The sequence below is a fragment of the Piliocolobus tephrosceles genome, chromosome 12 (genome assembly GCF_002776525.5).
Source record: "Piliocolobus tephrosceles isolate RC106 chromosome 12, ASM277652v3, whole genome shotgun sequence".
Taxonomy (NCBI): domain Eukaryota; kingdom Metazoa; phylum Chordata; class Mammalia; order Primates; family Cercopithecidae; genus Piliocolobus; species Piliocolobus tephrosceles.
This window is the reverse complement of record NC_045445.1, coordinates 19,996,698-20,017,022: the sequence shown is the minus strand read 5'-3', so window position 1 is coordinate 20,017,022 and position 20,325 is coordinate 19,996,698. Positions and strand designations below refer to the sequence as shown.

General features: G+C 38.2%; 1 protein-coding gene across 3 annotated transcripts in view; it reads left to right on the top strand.

Annotated features, from left to right (window-relative positions):
- PHF6 (PHD finger protein 6) overlaps nucleotides 1-20,325 on the top strand; it is a 55,277-nt gene that overhangs the window by 23,756 nt on the left and 11,196 nt on the right. For 2 of the 3 annotated variants that reach the window (XM_023198837.1, XM_023198836.1), the window contains exons 6-9: nucleotides 15,892-16,061; nucleotides 16,231-16,374; nucleotides 17,419-17,523; nucleotides 19,426-19,559. In XM_023198837.1, the coding sequence (XP_023054605.1) occupies nucleotides 15,892-16,061; nucleotides 16,231-16,374; nucleotides 17,419-17,523; nucleotides 19,426-19,559 (553 nt within the window). The remainder of the gene's footprint in view (nucleotides 1-15,891; nucleotides 16,062-16,230; nucleotides 16,375-17,418; nucleotides 17,524-19,425; nucleotides 19,560-20,325) is intronic. The other variant, XM_023198838.2, reaches the window with a different exon arrangement.

The following is a 20,325-nucleotide window of genomic DNA, read 5'->3' as shown; positions in this document are numbered from 1 at the left end:
ATGGGTCTCTGCCCCAAAGGGCTTGAAGTCTAATGTGAGAGATGTACACTAAATAGTTGCACAAGTAATAGGTTACAATTGTAATAAATCATATGAATGAGAAATTAGAGTGCCATGAGCAAATGTTTGGGGGGACCTGTGAGAAAATTTCATTTAAATTAAGTCTTAAAGGACTAAAGAGGATTGGAGGCACAGTCTATGCAGAAGGAACAGGATCTTTGAAGACTTAGACAGGAAGGAACTTGATACTTCCAAGGAATTGATAGAAAGCTATGTAAGTAAAAGATAGATTGGGGCAGGCATGGTGGTTCATGCCTGTAATCCCAGCATTTTGGGAGGCTCCAGTGAGGAGATAGCTTATGGCCAGGAGTTTACGACCAGCCTGGACAACATAGCGAGACCCTCTCTCTACAAAAAATTTAAAAATTAGCTGAGCATGGTTCTGTGCACCTGTAGTCCCAGCTACTCGCGAGGCTGAGGCAGGAGGATTACTTGAGCCCAGAATTTCAAGGCTGCAGTGAGCTACGATCACGCCACTGCACTCCAGCCTAGGCAACAGAGTGAGACTCTGTCTCTTACTCAAACAAACAAAAATGATAGGTAGAGTGGCACATGAGGTTGGGAGGAGAATGCATGGGCCAGATTGGTAGGGATTTTGAATATCATCCTAAGAACAGCAAGAGGTAATTGAGGGTTTTAAGCAAACAGAATGGCTTGTTGTAGGAATCCTGTTTAGTAATGATAGCAGGCTTGGACTAGAGTTGTAATTACAGGGTTGAGCAGAAGTAGACAAATTTAGGAAGAGTGTTTGAAGATAGAATTGATAGCACTTAGCAGGTGCATCCAGTGTAGAGATAAGGCATAAGAGATATTAGAGATGACTCCAAGATTTCTGGCATATGCAAATGGGTGACTGATGTTGCCATTTGCTTAGATAACAGGAGAGGTGAAGTAAGCTTTTGGGGAAAGTTGATAACGTAAGTTTGAAAGATCAAGTTTAAGATACCTATGAGCTAGTTAAGTGGGGTATCAGAGAAGCAGATGGATTGATTATATGGTTCTTGTTCTCAGAATAGAGACCTTGGCTAGAGATAGAAATTTGCCAAGTGAGAGTATAAATAATTGCATCCTTGTGAGTGGAGGAAAAATCCCCTAAGGAGAGAGTTCAGAAGAGGAGAGGGCTTAGGACTGAGCCTTGAGGAACTTTAACAATTAAAGGCTGGGTATAGAAGGATGGGCCTGCAAAGGGAGAGAGAAACAATGACTAGAGAGGGAGGAGGAAAGTCAGATTAGTGTTACATCCTGGAAACCAAAGAAAGGAAGAGAGTAGTTCTGAAGGAACCAAATGGTCAACTTGGTAGACTGTTGAAAAAGCATCCATTAGATGCAGTGACAACAGAGCCATGGGTGACCTTAGAAAATAGTTTGGGTAAAGTAATGGGGCAAAAGCCATATTGATATGTACCTCGGCAAATGGGAAGTGAGAAATTGGAGATTTGTGACATGGCATGTTACATACATGTCAAAATTCATAGAATGTACCACACTAAGAGTACCCTAATGTAAACTGTGGACTTCAGGTGATAATGATATGCCTATATTGGTTCATCCATTGTAACAAATGTACCACTCAGGTGTAGGATGTTAAGAGTAACACGGGTAAGCCTCCTAATACGTTTGCTTGTAAAGGGGAGGGGAATAGTTAGAAGGAAGTTAAAGGGTGGCTTTTTTCCCTTGATTGATAGACTTTATTTTTAGAACAGTTTTAGGTTCATAGCAAAATTGAGCAGAAAGTACAGAGTTCCCATATATCTCCTGTTCCCCAACCCCTAACACACACACACACACACACACACACACACACACAGAGCCTACCCACTATTAACATCCCACACCAGATTGGGTGATATTGGCACATCATTATCACCCAAAGTCCATAGTTCAAGTTAGTGCACTCTTGGTGTGGTACATGCTATAGGTTTTGACATGTATATAATGACATGTACCTACCATTACAGTATCATACAGAATCATTTCACTGCCCTGAAAATCCCATACAGAATCATTTCACTGCCTTGAAAATCCCCTGTGCTCCACCTGTCCATCCCTTTTCCCTCCCAAACCTCTGGCAACCACTGATACTTTTACTGTCTCCATAGCTTTGCCTTTTCCAGGATGTCATGGTTGGAATCATATAGTGTATAGCTTTTTTCAGATTGGCCTCTTTCACTTAATTGCCTTTTATTTTTATTTATTATTTTGAGACAGAGTCTCACTCTGTCACACAGGCTGGAGTCCAGTGGCTCAATCATGGCTCACTGCAGCCTCAGCCTCCCAGACTCAAGTGATCCTCCCACCTCAGCCTCCTGAGTAGCTAGAACTACAGGCATATGCCACCACACCTGGCTCATTTTTATTTATTTATTTATTTATTTATTTATTTATTTATTTATTTATTTATTTATTTATTTTTGTAGAAACGGGGTTTTGCCACATTGCCCAGGCTGGTCTCGAACTCCTGGGTTCAAGCAGTCCTCCACCTCAGCCTCTCAAAGTGCTGGGATTACAAGTGTGAGCCACGACTCCCAGCCTTTGGCTTTTTTTTTTTTTTTAAGGAGGAGAATTAATTGATTGATAGACACTTATGAGAAAGGATGCTTTGGGCAGGAAGAAATTGAAGGTAAAGGAAAAAGGATTCAGCACACAAGCAAAACAACTGGCCTGTGATAGGAGGGCATTTCCACTGTAGTAGGAGGGAACAAACAGGATAAGTGGCTCCTATCTGGTCTGTCTTCTCTGTGAAGGAGAATGTAGCAAAAGGTGTGAGGGTTGGAAGCTGAAGGAAAGAGGACCATTTGAAAGAATAGCTCTGAAGACTGGGAGAGGAAGTTTGCCTGGAGAAATGTAAGGTTTCCAGAATAGGTTGAGGGCGCTGTTGAGGTTAGTACCTATGAGTTTATGTAGTGATTCCCATCAGTCAAGTGATGTGACTTTTCCACCAGTAATTCAGGATCCTGTATGTGCATAGAGAAAGTGGCTAGTAGGGTAAATAAAAATTGGGATCTTGCCAAGTGAGTTTAATGAAGTAAAGGGATATGGAAGTTTCAGATATTCGCAAGAGAGCAGTTTGAGATAGGGAGGGAAGTGATGGCAGGAGAACAAGAAACAAGAAGTCATCAATGGACTGGAGGTCCTAGTAGGGTTGAACAATGAGAATGAAAGTACTTAGGAAAACAAGCATTTGTGGTCCCAGAGTGTGACATAGGGATGTCAGAAATAGAACCATTTTATGTGATTATAAGGTTTTCGAGTGTGGTAAATTGGGGAGAGTAATGCCCAATTTACCAGTACACCAACACTCCTCCTAGTATTATAAAGCCCTGTCTGTCCTTTTACTGATTGTCTTCTCTTCTTAACCACTATTTTCCTTATCTTACCTTCTTCCTAGTTTATGCTCCATCTTCCTCGTCCTAAGTTCTCACATCATTTAACAGTGTGAAGTAGAAAGGATATCTGGACAGAAAGTCTGAAACTGCCCCACAAAGTCTTAACTTGTTTAACTTATTCACAAGACGAAGTGTCCTCATGTATCAAATGAGACAAATTTTAGTTTTGGGGGAGTTGGGGAGGACATAATTTAGTGACAGATATGTGACAAACATTAAAATACAGTGGTGACATCATGGCTGCATTTTACTCTTAAACTTTTCAGGAAAAAAATGTGTATGGATATTGAGAGAGAATGAATGATAAAGCAAATGTAGTAAAATATTATTTTTAGAATCTGAGTGAAGGGTATACAGGAATTTTTATGACAACTTTTTTTATAAGTCTGAAATTACTTAAAAAGATAAAGTGGTGATAAGTGTTAGAATTACAGTGACCACAAAATCCCTTGCTTTCTGAGATGGTATAAAGGAATCTTTTGTGCCTAACCTTGGAGGCTATAGTCTGTATTTTATTCAAGGACCTGGTGGATTCCCTAATGGACAATTCTGAAACTTTATATTAGAAATTGCTTGTCAAATGATATAACTCAGTTTATGTTTCAGGAAATAGGGTCACCATAGTTATGTTAAAGGTATCTTAAAAATTTTATAATTTATGTAGATTTGCAGCCTTTACCTGCTTTAATATTAGTGTTTTGTTTGTTTGTTTTTTGTTTGTTCGTTTGGTTGAGACAGAGTCTCATTCTGTTGCCCAGGCTGGAGTACAGTGGCACGATCTCAGCTCACTGCAACCTCTGCCTCCCTGGTTCAAGTGATTGTCTTGCCTCAGCCTCCCGAGTAGCTGGGATTACAGGCAAGCGCCACCACGCCCAGCTAATTTTTCTATTTTTAGTAGAGGCAGGGTTTCGCCATGTTGGCCAGGATGGTCTTGATCTCCTGACCTCGTGATCCGCCCGCCTTGGCCTCCCAAAGTGGTGGGATTACAGGCTTGAGCCACCGCACCTGGCCACGGTTTGCATTACTTTTATTAAATGGAAATATAGGGAGATTTTGATATTGGTGTTAAGCTCTTTAAAAACCTTTTAAGTTGAGGAGTACTGAATAGACTTATGAAGTACTGGGAAGGCAGTATTATATACTGGTTAAGAGTATAGGCTTTGAAATAAGGTCTGTGTTTGAATCTTAGCTCTGCCACATCCTAGGCACATGATCTGGGGCAAATTACTCGATCTCTCTCAGAGGAGAGCGTTAGATATTGCATCTGTAAAATTTGTTTTGTTTTCTTTAAACCTACCTCATAGGATTATTCTAAGGATTAAATGAAAAATAATGTGTGTACTACTCTAAACAATGGCTCAGTACAGGCATACCTTACTTTATTGCACTTCAGTTTATTGTACTTCACAGATACTGCATTTTTACAACTTGAAGATTTATGGCAACCTTGCACTGAACAAGTCTGTTGGCATCATTTTTTCTGACAGGATGTGCTCACTTTGTTTCTGTCACATTTTGGCAATTCTCACAATATTTCAAACCTTTTCAGTTTTTTTTTTATCTGTTATGGTGATCTGTGATCAATGATCTTTGATATTGCTATTGCAAATTGTTTTGGGACATCATGAACCGTGCCCATGTAAGACAATGAACTTAATTGATAAATGTGATGTGTGTTCTGGCTGCTTCCCCAACCAGCCATTCTCCATCTCTCTCCCTCTTTTTGGGCTTCCCTATTCTCTAAGACGTATCAGTATTGAAATTAGACCAATTAATAACCCTCTAATGGCCTCTTAAGTGTTTAAGTAAAAGGAAGAGTTGTACTTTTCTCACTTTAAATTCAAAGCTGAAATTATTAAGCTTAGTGAGGAAGGCATGTTGAAAGCTGAGACAGGCCAAAAGCTAGGCCTCTTGTACCAAACAACCAAGTTGTGAATGCAAAAAAATAGTTCTTGGAGGAAGTTAAAAGTGCTATTCCGGGGAACACACAAATGATAAGAAAGTGAAACAGCCCTATTGCTGATATGGGGAAAGTTTTGGTGGTCTGGATAGAAGATCAAACCAGCCACAATATTCCCTTAAGCCAAAGCCTAATCTAGAGCAAGCCTCTAATTCTTCAATTCTATGAAGGCTGAGAGAGGTGAGGAATCTACAGAAGAAAAATTTGAAGCTAGCAGAGGTTGGTTTATCAGATTGAAGGAAAGAAGTCTCCATAACAATGAAGATGCAAGGTGAAAGCAGCAAGTGCTGATGTAGAAATATAGTGAGTTATACAGAGGATCTAGCTAAGATCATTGGTGAAGTTGCCTATACAAGACAACAGATTTTTAGTATCAATGAAACAGCCTTGTATTGGAGGAAGATGCCATCTAGGACATTCATAGCTAGAGAGACGTCAATGCCTGGACTCAAAGCTTCAAAGTACAGACTGAGTCTTGTTAGGGGCTAATGCAGCTGGTGACTTTAAAGCCAATCCTCATTTACCATTTAAAAAATCCTAGGGCCCTCAGAATTACAATAAATCTACTCTGTTTATGCTCTATAAATGAATGATAGCACATCTGTTTATAGCATGGTTTACTGAATATTTTAAGCCCACTCTTGACACCTACTGGTCAGAGAAAAAGATTCCTTTCAAAATATTACTGCTTATTGACAATGCAGCTGGTCATCCAAGAGCTCTGACAGAGATCTGCAAGGAGATGAATGTTGTCTTCATGTCATGCTAGTACAGCATTAATTCTACAGTCCATAGAGCCCATGGACCAAGGAGTACTTTGGACTTTCAAGTCTTATTATTTAAGAAATACATTTCATAAGGCTGTAGCTGCCATACATAGTGATTTCTATGTTGAATCTGGGCAAGGTAATTAAAAACCTTCGGGAAAGGATTCATCATTCTGGATGCCATTGAGAACATTTGTGATTCAAGGACAGAGGTCAAAATATTGACGTTAACAGGAACTTGGAAGAAGTTTATTCCACCCCTCACGGATGACTTTGAGAGGTTCAAGACTTCGGTGGAGGAAGTCACTGCAGATGTGGTAGAAATAGTAAGAGAACTAGAATTAGAAGTGGAGCCTGAAGATGGGACTGGATTGCTGCAATCTCATGATCAAACTTTAACAGATGAGGAGTTTGCTTCTTATGGATGAGCAAAGAAAGTAGTTTCTTGAGATAGAGTGTACTTCTGGTGAAGATGCTGTGAACATTGTTGAAATGACAACAAAGGATTTAGAATATTCCGTAAACATGGTTGATAAAGCAGTGGCAGGGTTTGAGAGGATTGATTCTAATTTTGAAAGAAGTTTTCCTGTGGGTAAAATGCTATCAAACAGCATCTCATTCTATAGAGAAATATTTCACAAAAGAAAGAGTCCATCAGTGCGGCAAACTTCAGTGTTGTCTTAATTTAAGGAATTTTCACAGCCACCCCATCCTTCAGCCATCCACCACCTTGATCAGTTAGCAGCCAACAGCATCAAGGCAAGACCCTTCACCAGCAAAAAGATTACAACTTACTGGAAAGCTCAGATGATTGTTAGCATTTTTTTTAAGCAATAAAGTATTTTTAATGAAGGTACATACCTTTTTATATACATAATGCTATTATACACTTAGCAGACTGCAATATAGTGTAAACATAACTTTTAAATGCACTGGGAAACGAAAACATTCGTGTGATTTGCTTTACTGCGATACTTGCTTTACTGTGGTAGTCTGGAAGCAAACCCACGATATCTTGAAGATGTCTGTAAATACTGTGTTCTATATCATTATTATTCCTTTAAACTTCCACCTGCTTTTATCACCATCTTTTCATGTGCTCTTCCTTAGATGACAATGGAATTTAAATTCTTTGTACTTTACCTTGAAAAATTTTAGTAGTGTATTCATATTGTGGTCTTTGCACCATGTAAAACTGACTCCATATTCTTTTTTTGTTTGTTTGTCTCATTCTGTCACCCAGGCTGGAGTGCAGTGGTGCGATCTCGGCTCACTGCAGCCTCCACCTCCCAGGTTCAAGCGATCCTCCCACCTCAGCCAAGAAGCTGGGATTACAGGCGCCCACCACCATGCCCGGATAATTTTTGTGTTTTTAGTAGAGGCAGGGTTTTGCTACATTGGCCAGGCTGGTCTCGAACTCCTGACCTCAGGTGATCTACCTGCCTCAGCCTCCCAAAGTGCTGGGATTACAGGCGTGAGCAACTGTGCCTGGCCTATTCCGTATTCTTTCTGATTCACCCATGTGCAGAGTACTGTGTTAGGCATTGTGTATGCTCATGTTTGATTTAGCACATTGTACAAACTTTCATTATAGGAAATTTCAAACTTAAGCAAAAGTAGAAATAACAGCATAACGTTTCATCTTCACCCCCCACTCACTTTCTTCATCTGGATTATTTTGAAGTAATCCCAGGCATCAGTTTAGCACACTTAATTAATAATATATTTTGGGTGTGTGCTACAAATTTGTGTATTCATGTGTATGTATATGTGCATGTGTTTGTATATGCATGTGTATGTGTATATATATTATACACACACACACACACACACATATATATATATATAAATCATTTACCTGATACCTTTCCTGAAAAAGCAGGAAACTGAGTTCACAAATGACTCCGCACATACAGAGTAAATGCACATCACGTTTACACTGGAAAAAGCAGGACGAATGTCCTCCAGTTTTCCTTTTGCAGCAACCATGAAGATTCAAAGCAGAGGTGGTGATGTTTGCCTCAATCTTAATGCTTGTCCTTCTTCTTTCTTTCTTTTTTTTTTTTTTTCTTTTAACTTTGACAAACATTTATTGAGTGCCTGCAAAGTGTGAGCACCTTGGGGAATTTAAGAAAGAGTCCCCATGTGGACAAAGAGCTTACAGTCTACACAAGATAATGCCAAGAGTATTAACTAACAAATATAATTTTATAGTTTACAAAACATTTTTCACAAGTAATTTCTTCAAGCAGCCTTGTAAGAAAGGTATTAACATTAGTCCCATTTGATACATGAGGACACTTGTGAATGGTAAGTAACTTAACCAAGTTAAGACCTAGTAAGTGACAATTTCAGACGTCCTGTCCAGTTATCCTTTCTACTTCACACTGTTAACTGATGGGAGAACTTAGGAGGAGGAAGGTGGAGCTTAAACCAGGAAGTTGTAAAAGGAGGAAAACATTGGTTACTAAGAGAAGAGAATCAGGAAAGGGACAGACAGGGCTTTACAGTACTAGCAAGAGAGTTGGTGTCCTGGTAAGTTGGGCATTCCCCTCCCCATAGGGGCCAGAAAAGAGCAGAAGGGTAATAGAGAGGGGCCTGGCCATTCTAAAGTGACACAGACATCTGCAAGCTGTGCTGATAAGAGGCTGGGAATGTTTGGTGGCTTGGGAAGGAGGACAACCCTATTTTGTCACCTACCTTATCAGCCTGGATTTTTAGAAATTGCAATTGTGAATACAAGTGTAAAGTTTTACCTTTTATCGTATTTATTTTGAATAGGTACATGAACATTGTAAAAAAATCAGGCTTTCCTGTCACCTGTGCCCTTGTATCCTTTTCTGAATTCTTCTGCTAAAAGCAAACACTACTATCTGTGAGTTTCTTGTGTTTCCTTCCAGACCAATTATGTGCATACATAAGCATAACTGTTCTTTTTCTAACATCCAGGAGCATATGGAAATGTGTATTTCCATGACAATGAATATTACTATTTTAAGAGCATACTTGTAGTTATTCACTGACATATATGTATTTGTCCCAGCTCTGCCATTCTCTAGCTTTGTGACCTTGGGCAAAATTACTTAACCTTTCTAAACTTCCTTATCTGTAAAACAGGGCGGTGGAGGGTGAAGAGGGGGGTTGGGAAGATGACCGTTACAACTTTGTGGAGTGATTGTGAGGCTCAAATGAGATAATGCATATAAACCACATAGCGTATCTGGTATGGTGAAAACTCAAAAGCTCAGATGTTAGCTCTTACTATTCTATTTCCAACTTTTACACACATATTTACAAATGAAAGCTGTAAAGATACTGTACAAGTGAGCAAAGATAAATGGAGAAAGATGTTCATCACATTTGTAACAGCAAAAACACTGAAAACTTACAAGTCATAACCATGGGGGCTGGTTAAATACGATGGATTACTATTAGCTCTTACATGGAAGGAGGTAAATTCCTATATACTGACATGGAAAGTTGTCAAGCTATATTAAGCGGAAAAAGCAAGATGCAGAATAGTGTGCTTAGAATACCATTTTAAAAACATGTGCATATGCAGAGAAAATAATAGCATTTACTAAAAGCATCTTATATGCCAGGCACTGTTTTAAGTACTTTACATGCACGAATTCATGTAATTAATTTAAGAACACCCTGAGGTAGGTTTCAGGTCCAAAGATACACAGTATGTGGAAGATCCAAGATTCAAACCCAGACTCTTATACACTGAGGTTGAGAAAAGAAGCAGTTAACAGTGCTTTCCTTGGTGGGAGGTCAGGAGGTTAGGGAGGGAGGCAGGTTCGGGAGACTGAGGAGCCAGCTGGAAGCACAGAGCAGGTGGAAGTAGAAGGTGAAAGGAAGATTTTCACTTTGTTTTTTTTTTTTTTTTTTTTTTTTTTTTTTTGAGACTTGCTCTGTCTCCCAGGCTGGAGTGCTATGGCGTGATCTCAGCTCACTGCAACCTCCGCCTCCTGGGTTCAGGTGATTCTTCTGCCTCAGCCTCCTGCGTAGCTGGGATTAGAGACGTGCACCACCACACCCAGCTAATTTTTGTATTTTTAGTAGAGACGGGGTTTCACCATGTTGGTCAGGCTGGTCTTGAACTCCTGACCTCAAACAATCCACCCACCTTGGCCTCCCAAAGTGCTGAGATTACAGGTGTGAGCCACTGCGCCCAGGCCTAAGGATTTATCTATTAATAAAATTGGTTATGTCTGTTTTTTCATGATTACAAATAATACTGCAACACCTTCCCTTATACATAATATACTTATGTACTTATACGAGTGACTCTATGAGATAGAAGTCTTAGAAATGGGGTTGCCAAGTCAAAGGGTCTATGCATTTAACATGGGGAATGAGTACTGTCACGTTGCTTCTGAAACTGTTTACCCAGTTTATGTTCCCACCAACAACGTCAAATTCCCATACCTGCGCTAGGTATAAGTCTTTTTGTCTGATTATTTCATTTAATTTTAATTTCCATTTTCACTGGTGAGGTTGGGCCTCTGTTCATGTTTTTTTTGTCATTTATATTTCTTTTGTGAATTGCCTTTTCCTATTCTTTGTGCATTTTTCTCTTGGGGTTTGTCTTTTTAAAATTGATATGCAGGTGTTCTCTATAATATAGATATTCTATCACTATATGCAAATGATCTTCCAATTTATTTATTTATTATTATTTTTTTTTTAGACAGAGTTTCGCTCTTGTCACCAGGCTGGAGTGCAGTGGCGCGATCTTGGCTCACTGTAACCTCCGCCTCCCAAGTTCAAGCAATTCTCCTGCCTCAGCCTACCGAATAGCTGGGATTACAGGCACCCTGCCACCACGCCCAGCTAATTTTTGTATTCTTAGTAGAGACTGGGTTTCGCCGTGTTGGCCAGGCTGGCCTCAAACTCCTGACCTCAGGTGATCTGCCCACCTCGGCCTCCCAAAGCGCCGGGGTTACAGGCCTGAGCCACCGCGCCAGGCCCCATGTATTTCTTTTAACTTAGTTTATGGTGCCTTTAGCTGTACAAAAGTTACTAATTTTTAGTCAAATTTCCCAGTCTTTTCCTTTAGGGCTTCTTATATGTCCTGATCCAAGATTATTTTTTAAAATTCTCCTCTATTTTCTCCTATTGTATTAATAGTTTACTTTACAGTTAGATTTTTAATCCATCTGAACTTTTTCATATAGTATGAGGTATCCGTTTTTAAAAGGTGGATAGCCAGTTGTGCCATTATGTCTTTTCCACTCACCTGAAATGCCGCCATTACCATACTTTCAATTTTCATGTGCATGTGGGTCTGTTTTCAAACTTGGAGATTCTCTTCCACTGGTATGTGTCTATTCTTGTGCCAGTGGTTTAACTGCTATTGCTTTATCGTATATTTTGATATCTTCTTTTCAAAAGGATACTCTTGTGTATTCTTTTTTTCATCTTGTGTATTCTCATCCATTTTCCAGAAGACCACAGAATCAACTTTAAGTTTCATTTCATAAAGTCAGATTAGTGAGAGCTGATTTTCTGTCTATCACATTCATTCAGAAACATAGTCTATCTCTCCATTTAGGGGCACTTGTTTTATGTTTTCTTTCTAACACAGATTTTGTTGGGTTTATTGTACCTTTTTTTTTTTTTAACTTGTATTTCAGATTCGGGGTATACGCGCAGGTTTGTTACCTGAGTATATTATGTGATACTGAGGTTTGGAGTATGAATGATGCCATTACCCAGGTACTGGGCATAGTACCCAATAGTTAGTTTTTCAACCCTTGCCCTTGTCCCTCTCTCCTCCTTCTAGTAGTCCCCAGTTTCTATTACTGCCATCTCCATGTCCATGAGAACCCAGTGTTTAGCTCCCACTTATAAGTGAGAGCATGTTGTATTTGGTTTTCTGTTCCTGCCATATCCTTATTGCCACAAAGGACATTATTTCATTCTTTATTATGGCTACAGGGTATTCCATGTAGCAGGGCATTCCACTCCAAACCACATTTTCTTTATCCAGTCCACTGTTGATGGACATCTAGGTTGATTCCTTGTCTTTGCTATTATGAATAGTGCTGTGGTGAACATACCAGTGCATGTGTCTTTTTGGTGGAATGATTTGTTTCCTTTTGAATATATACCCAGTAATGGTGTTGTTGGGTCAAATAGTAGTTCCGTTTTATGTTCTTTGAGAAATTTCCAAACTGCTTTCCCCAGTGGCTGAGCTAATTTACATTCCCACCAACAGTGTATAAACGTTCCCTTTTCTCCACAGCCTCACTAGCATCTATTGTTTTTTGACTCTTTAATAATAGCCATCCTGACTGATGTGAGATGGTATCTCATTGTGGTTTTTATTTTAGCTTTTAATAACTATTTAAAGTCTGCTGTTTTGATAGGTGAAAATGATATATCACTTAATTTGCACTTTGATTCTGGAGAAGTTAAATATTTTTAAACTGTGCTTATTAACTACTTATATTCTGAGAATTATCTGATTATATCCTTGATCTATTTTTCCATTTGGGTCTTAATCTTGTATGAGCTTATCATGTCAAAATGATACTAATTCTTTGTCAGAGGTACAGCAGAAGCAGATATTTTTCCAGTTTATTTTATTTTATTTTATTTTATTTTTGAGACAGAGTCTTGCTTTGTCACCCACGCTGGAGTACAGTGGCATGATCTCGGCTCACTGCAACCTCTGCCTCCTGAGTTCAAGTGATTCTCCTGCCTCAGCCTCCCTAGTAGCTGGGTTAACAGGCACACGACACCATACCCAGCTAATTTTTTTTTGGAGTTTTAGTAGAGATGGGTTTTCACCTTGTTGGCCAGGCTGGTCTCGAACTCCTGACCTCAAGTGATCGAACCACCTTGGCCACCATGCCCAGCCTTTTTCCAGTTTATTGTCTGCCTTTTAATTTACCACTTTTTTTTTTTTTTTTTTTTTTTGTGAGACGGAGTCTCACTTTGTTGCCCAGGCTGGAGTGCAGTGGTGTGCTCTTGGCTCACTGCAAGCTCCGGCTCCCGGGTTCATGCCATTTTCCGTCTCTGCCTCCCGAGTAGCTGGGATTACTGACATGCGCCACCATGCCCAGCTAGTTTTGTATTTTTAGTAGATACAGGTTTCTCCATGTTAGTCAGGAGGGTCTCGAACTCCCGATCTCAGGTGATCCGCCCACCTTGGCCTCCCAAAGTGCTGGGATTACAGGCGTGAGCCACCGCACCCAGCCCAAATTTACCACTTTTTAATTTATACTTTTCAGAAGTTCAAAAGTCTAATATAGTTAAATATATGAATCTTTCGTGACTTTTACTATGGATGTTAAAGTTGTTAAAATTTTTTGTGGAATGATTTCATATTTAGAACAAATATGCCATGTGGGAAACTAATCATGTTGGCTTGATAATGGAATGAGTTCTTAAGTAATTTTTATAGATGTTTAATAATGTTATTTATTAAACATCTTATTTGTTTATTAATGTTATTTACAACTATTAAATGTTATTTAATAGTGTTATGTATGGTGTTAGTGATGCTTATTTTCATAATAGATAACTGAATATATTATATGTGTATACATATGTATAAAACTGAATGTTTTATATATACATACACATAGATGTCCTAGAATGATTGAAACGGTTACGATTTTTCATTTTGAGAAATTTTAATATTTGGCAAGTGCAAGTAATTCTTTTTTGAGATGGAATCTTGCTTTGTCACCCAGGCTGGAGTACAGTGGCACAAGGTTGGCTCAGTGCAACCTCTGCCTCCCGGGTTCAAGTGATTCTTCTGCCTTAGCCTCCCAATTAGCTGGGACTACAGGTGCGCACCACCACGCCTAGCTAATTTTTTGTATTTTTAGTAGAGATGGGGTTTCACCATATTGGCCAGGCTGGTCTTGAACTCCTGACCTCGTGATCTGTCCGCCTCAGTCTCCCAAAGTGCTGGGATTACAGGTGTGAGCCACCGTGCCCAGCCAAGGGCAAGTAATTCTAACAGCTTTTAGTGAAATTCCGTGTATTAAAGATTGTCAATTTGAATATTTAAATTAAGTAGTATATTCTGACATGAAATTTGCTATTGTGTTAAGGAGAGGAAACATCTTTAATTGACTTCTCTGTCTTCACAGGAAGTTATTCACACGAATTTATGTTGTTGCCTATAAAACACTATCCAATAACTTTTACCTTTTCCCCTTAACTCCCTCAGGTCCTACCACAGCTCTGTGAAGTTGCACTCATGTATATTGTTATTAACTGTTTTGCAAACAACCTAATACTTGTAGTTCCCTTAGTTTATATATATTCAGGTATACCAACTGAATTGCCCTTTTGTTACAATAAATGTGCTTTCGTTTCTAATAAACAACCTTCAAAGTAGGAGGAAAGATATTAACATCTGAGCATACGAGTTGATATGGTTTCTCATTGAGAAATTAGTCTCTAGAATTATAATCAATAACATGGTAAAGGAAAAAATGGTGAAGATATTAGAGCTGTACCTAAAACTTTCCATAGTTTGACCTTATGGCAAGTGAATATTTGCTTTTTATTACCCTTTTAAACACTAAATATTAATACATTATCTTTTTTTCTTTTTTTTTTTGAGACGGAGTCTTGCTCTGTCGCCCGGGCTAGAGTGCAGTGGCCGGATCTCAGCTCACTACAAGCTCCGCCTCCCGGGTTTACGCCATTCTCCTGCCTCAGCCTCCGGAGTAGCTGGGACTACAGGCGCCCACCACCTCGCCCGGCTAGTTTTTTGTATTTTTTTTAGTAGAGACGGGGTTTCACCGTGTTAGCCAGGATGGTCTCGATCTCCTGACCTCGTGATCCGCCCGTCTTGGCCTCCCAAAGTGCTGGGATTACAGGCTTGAGCCACCGCGCCCGGCCAATACATTATCTTATACAGAGGCCCTCAATAAATAAAATATTTATAGTAAACTACTGATGAAACACCTTTCATTATGGTAGAAATTCTTTTCAGATTACTGAGAAATGCAGTTCTCAAATTTCTGCGTAAGTTTTGCTTAATTCATTAAAGCATATGCAACTAACTAGCAACATACTTCTTTTACTGCTTGTATTAGAAATTCTTTTTGTACTTAATATTTGTTTAATTATTTGATCCATTAGTTCAATTGTAAATGACTTCCTTGTTGAATTTATTCATTCAGTTTTCATGATAGTTTGAAGAGTAATCTAGACCAATGTTATCCAATAGAACCTTTTTGTGACAGTGACACTGTATATGTGCTGTCTAATACAGTTGCAACTAGCCGCATGTAGCTAATAAGCTCTTACAGTGCAGTCAGTGTGACTATGAGACTGAAGTTTTAATTGTATTTAATTATAACTGACTTAATTTTTTTTAAGCCACATGTTGCTAGTGGCTACCACATTGGATAGCACAAATATATCTACTTTATTTTCATTTAGTTTTCCAAGTTACAATAAGTGTATTTTCTAGGTAAGTGTTCTACTTTCACAAATTCTTTGAAACCTGTGATAAAAAAAATGCAAAAGCAAACTCTAAAAATTAATTTACTAAACTATTTGTATTTGATTTTTATTGCATTTATTTGAAACATTGGGTTGCTATATTGAGCATACCACAGACCATTTCTCCTCATTTCTGGAGACAGTTTCATTCTAAGGAGAAACATATGTCCTAAAGACCCATGAACTAATACTTATTTTGAGATTGGTCCATAAAAGGTTTTTGTTCATTTTTAAGCAGCTGATTTAGAGGAAAGTTTTAATGAACATGAACTGGAGCCCTCATCACCTAAAAGTAAAAAGAAAAGTCGCAAAGGAAGGCCAAGAAAAACTAATTTTAAAGGACTGTCAGAAGATACCAGGTCCACATCCTCCCATGGAACAGACGAAATGGAAAGTAGTTCCTATGTAAGTAAAAAAAACTGTTGGATTCTTACTTTTTGTTGCACCATGAATATTTCATTTAAACTATCTGTAGGTGAAGTTCATCATTTGAAATGTTAAATAAGCTTGAAATACTGATAGCATATTTTCATGATTTTTTTTTTTAAGTTCTTTTTTTCTTTTACATTTGCAGAGAGATAGGTCTCCACACAGAAGCAGCCCTAGTGATACCAGGCCTAAATGTGGATTTTGCCATGTAGGGGAGGAAGAAAATGAAGCACGAGGAAAACTGCATATATTTAATGCCAAGAAGGCAGCTGCCCATTATAAGTGCATGGTAAACATGGTTCTTTTAAGCCCAATTTTGTTTTTTTGTTTGTTTGTTTGTTTTCCTTTGTTTCCCCTGTGATCTAAAAGCCCAAATGATTTTTAAAAAATCATTTAGCTAGTAACCAAAAAACTTCCCCTACAAGCTTTAGTATTTTAGAGTTATGAATAGTATATCTTGTAATCCCAAATCTTAATAAAATTTAGATTTTGTTAAATTATAGCCTTTATGTTTTAGTGGGATTTGAAGTAATTCTAATTATAGTTACTGTAGTTAGGATAATCTGTAATTAATTATTTCATAACTGTAAAAATTTATAAGCATGTCATGAAATATATTTTAGACTTTTACTATAACCTAATAATTATCTCTGTCGTACTTAACACACTGTATTACAGTTATTCATTTATGAACTTATCTTCCCTAACAGACTCTTAAATTCCTTGAAGATAAGAATAAGTTTTTATCTTGATATCCTTAGATCCATGCCTGACTTACAGTACACATAAATATCTTTGACTTAGAGTGTATTGAATGACTCATCCCATTGATAAGGTTTTTAAAATTACATTATTTATGTCACAGGTTCTTAACCAGAGTACATATCATATTTACCTGGTGAGCTTTTTCCAAAATATGTGCATCTGGGAACCCTGTGGAATAGATCTCATGTATGTCTAGTTTGAAAAACAAAATCCCCCAAGTGATTCTGATCTGCATCTATGGTTGAAATTTGCCAATTTAAACTGCTTTTTAAAACTTTGTGGAAATGTAAAATAGTTGAAAATAGAGTGACATAGTTGAAATTTTCATTGCTTGAAGCGATTTAATCTTGGTTTCACACTGGCAGTCCTCATTTTTATTTCAATGTCCATCATTTTGGCTGTATTTTAATCAGACATGTAAATATATTAAAAATATTTGAGCAGATACTTGATTATTAAGGAAAGATTGTCTTTCTTCGGAAATTAAATATAACACATTTGTTATCACATTTAATGTTTTTCTCATAAGGATTCTGAATGTTAATGTTCCTGCATTTTTCTTCTCTAGTTGTTTTCTTCTGGCACAGTCCAGCTCACAACAACATCAAGAGCAGAATTTGGAGATTTTGATATTAAAACTGTACTTCAGGAGATTAAGCGAGGAAAAAGAATGGTCTGTAGTTTTTATATTTGTTATGCAACATTACACTTGACTTGCTGCTTTAAATTTAGAGTACATCCCAAATTTATCCAGTCATCAGAAAATTTAATATAAAGTAGTTCATATGTTAAAGCAAAGTATATTGACTTATTTGTAATATAATAAAGGATGTTAATGTTACTGAAACTTATTTCTCTTTCTATGTAACTTCATTACTTAAGAGGATTATACTGAGAAGATTTATATACATTTCAAGGCATTTGCAAGCCTTTAACAATAAAATAAATGAAGATATGAATGTGACAAACTTTATTAAGTTTAAAATGTTACATTGTGTAAGCTTGCTTAAAGGAAATTTTTTTCAGGGCTTTTTAAAGTACACAAACACAGGACTGCCTCTTAAAATGTTTGTCATGGCGTTAAAAGTTTTTTTAAATAAAATAATATAAACTACACCTTAGTCTCATGTTGTTAAACATACTGAATTACCAACAAGTAGCTCTAAGAAATATTGGCATCTTTATTGATCACTTACTCCTTTATAGCTTATGAATGCTATAATATGTCAGTTGTCTCTAGAAATTAATTTTTAAATTTTTTGTTGGGAAATTTTCAAACATACCACAATTGGAAAGCCTAGTAACACGTATCTATCCGTCATCTTGCTTCATCAATTACCAAAATTTGTGGCACTTGTTTCATATAGGCCTTTTTTGTTGTTTCTTTGAGACAGAGTCTCACTCTGTCGCCCAGGCTGGGGTGCGGTGGTACAATCTTGGCTCACTGTAACCTCTGCCTCCTGGGTTCAGGTGATTCCCGTGCCTCAGCTTCCCAAGTAGCTGGGATTACAGACATGCACCACCACACCTGGATAATTTTTGTATTTTTAGTAGAGACAGGGTTTCATTATATTGGCCAGGCTTCTCATGAACTCCTGACCTCATGCAATCCACCTGCCTCGGCTTCCCAAAGTGCTGGGATTACAGGCGTGAGCACCCAGCTGAAAAGGAAACTTTCATCACAGAGCCTGTGGTACTGAAAAAAGGAAAAACCACTTTATCGTATTATTCAGAGCAGTGTTGTATAATACAGCTAAAGTCCAAATAGGTGACTAAGGTAGCAATTCAATTATCTTGCCAACTTATTGTTTACCTCTGCACCATTGAGGGTTGGGGTAAACACTAACCTAGCATTTCCAAGTGTGCTCCAAAGGAAGTTAGTTCATCAAGATGTTCCCCCACCCCTCCAGAGATAAAAGGGCATCTAGATTTCAATAAACTTGAAAACTGTTTGCTCTGTGCCCCCATCCTTGGAGAAAAGGCTGTGAGAAGTCCTGCAATAAAGTGATCTGCTTAACCTATCCTTTCTCAAACTTATTTGACTTGAAACCCCTTTTTCAACAGTTACCTTTTAATCTCCGAACGTTCTTCAGGCAAGGCTTATCTAGGCCAAACTGAGAAGTCTTGAAAAGATTTCAGCCCCTTTAGTCTCCCTCTGCACTTTTGTCTACTGGTAGTGGTTCCTCTGTGGGGGAACTGCTTTTCTGGTTTCTTATTCTTTCCCCTAATCATAATAGGAAAGGATCTGATCTTAGGGAGGAAAAGAAACCAACCACTAAAATATACAACATCATTCTTTTTGTGTATTTGGCAGTATTAAGGAGAGTCTTATCTACATTTAGATGTCAGACCTGGGATGGTCAGTAGTTTTTCTAACAAGCCGGCAGTTTATAAATGTTAAATAATAGAAACATCAGGGGATGTCAATATTAGAGGGCTTATCGAAGTATGGTTTAAGTTGCAGTGTTATTTCAATTATATGCTATGTGATAATTTCAGTGTATTCTTTTTCAATAGAAAATGGCTGCTGTTTTCTTGAAATACTGCTTATGATTATTTCTCTTTCCTTATACAGAAATGTACACTTTGCAGTCAGCCTGGTGCTACTATTGGATGTGAAATAAAAGCCTGTGTTAAGACTTACCATTACCACTGTGGAGTACAAGACAAAGCTAAATACATTGAAAATATGTCACGAGGAATTTACAAGTAAGAAAACAACAATTGTCTATTTCCCTAAACATGTTAGTAAGTAAAATAGATGACATTAGTTCACTCAATCTCTATTCTTAGGTGGTATTTAGTTAAGTACAGAATAGAATACTGAGCACATTGTGTAAGGAATGAGTACTACAATTGGCATTTTCCTCTGACTACATATCCCTGGATTAGCATTCATCCATCCAATATTAGTTATGCTTCCTGTGTGCCAGCCATTGTGCTTGAAGCTGGGCATATAACAGTGATCAAAACTACATACACTGGGCCGGGTGCGGTGGCTCACATCTGTAATCCCAGCACTGGGAGGCCAAGGCAGGTGGATCACCTGACGTCAGGAGTTTGAGACCAGCCTGACCAACATGGTGAAACCCCGTCTCTACTAAAATACAAAAATTACCCAGGTGTGGTGGCAGGCACCTGTAATCCCAGCTACTCGGGAGGCTGAGGCAGGAGAATCGCTTGAACCCAGGAGGGAGAGGTTGCAGTGAGCCGAGATTGTGCCATTGCACTACAGCCTGGGCAACAAGAAGCTTACAGTCTATTGGGAGAGACCTATTATTTAAGTGGCCAGACAAATATGCAATTACAACATAGCAGCATAAGTGTTCCAGAGAAGTTACAAAGTGTTATGAGAGCATGTAAGAAGGAAGAGGTAACCTAGTCTGTAGTGGGGAGTCTTTAAGAATTTTCTGAAGGAAATAGTGCTCAGCTTTAAGCTGAGATATTAAGGACAAAAGTGAGCCTTGGTTGGGAG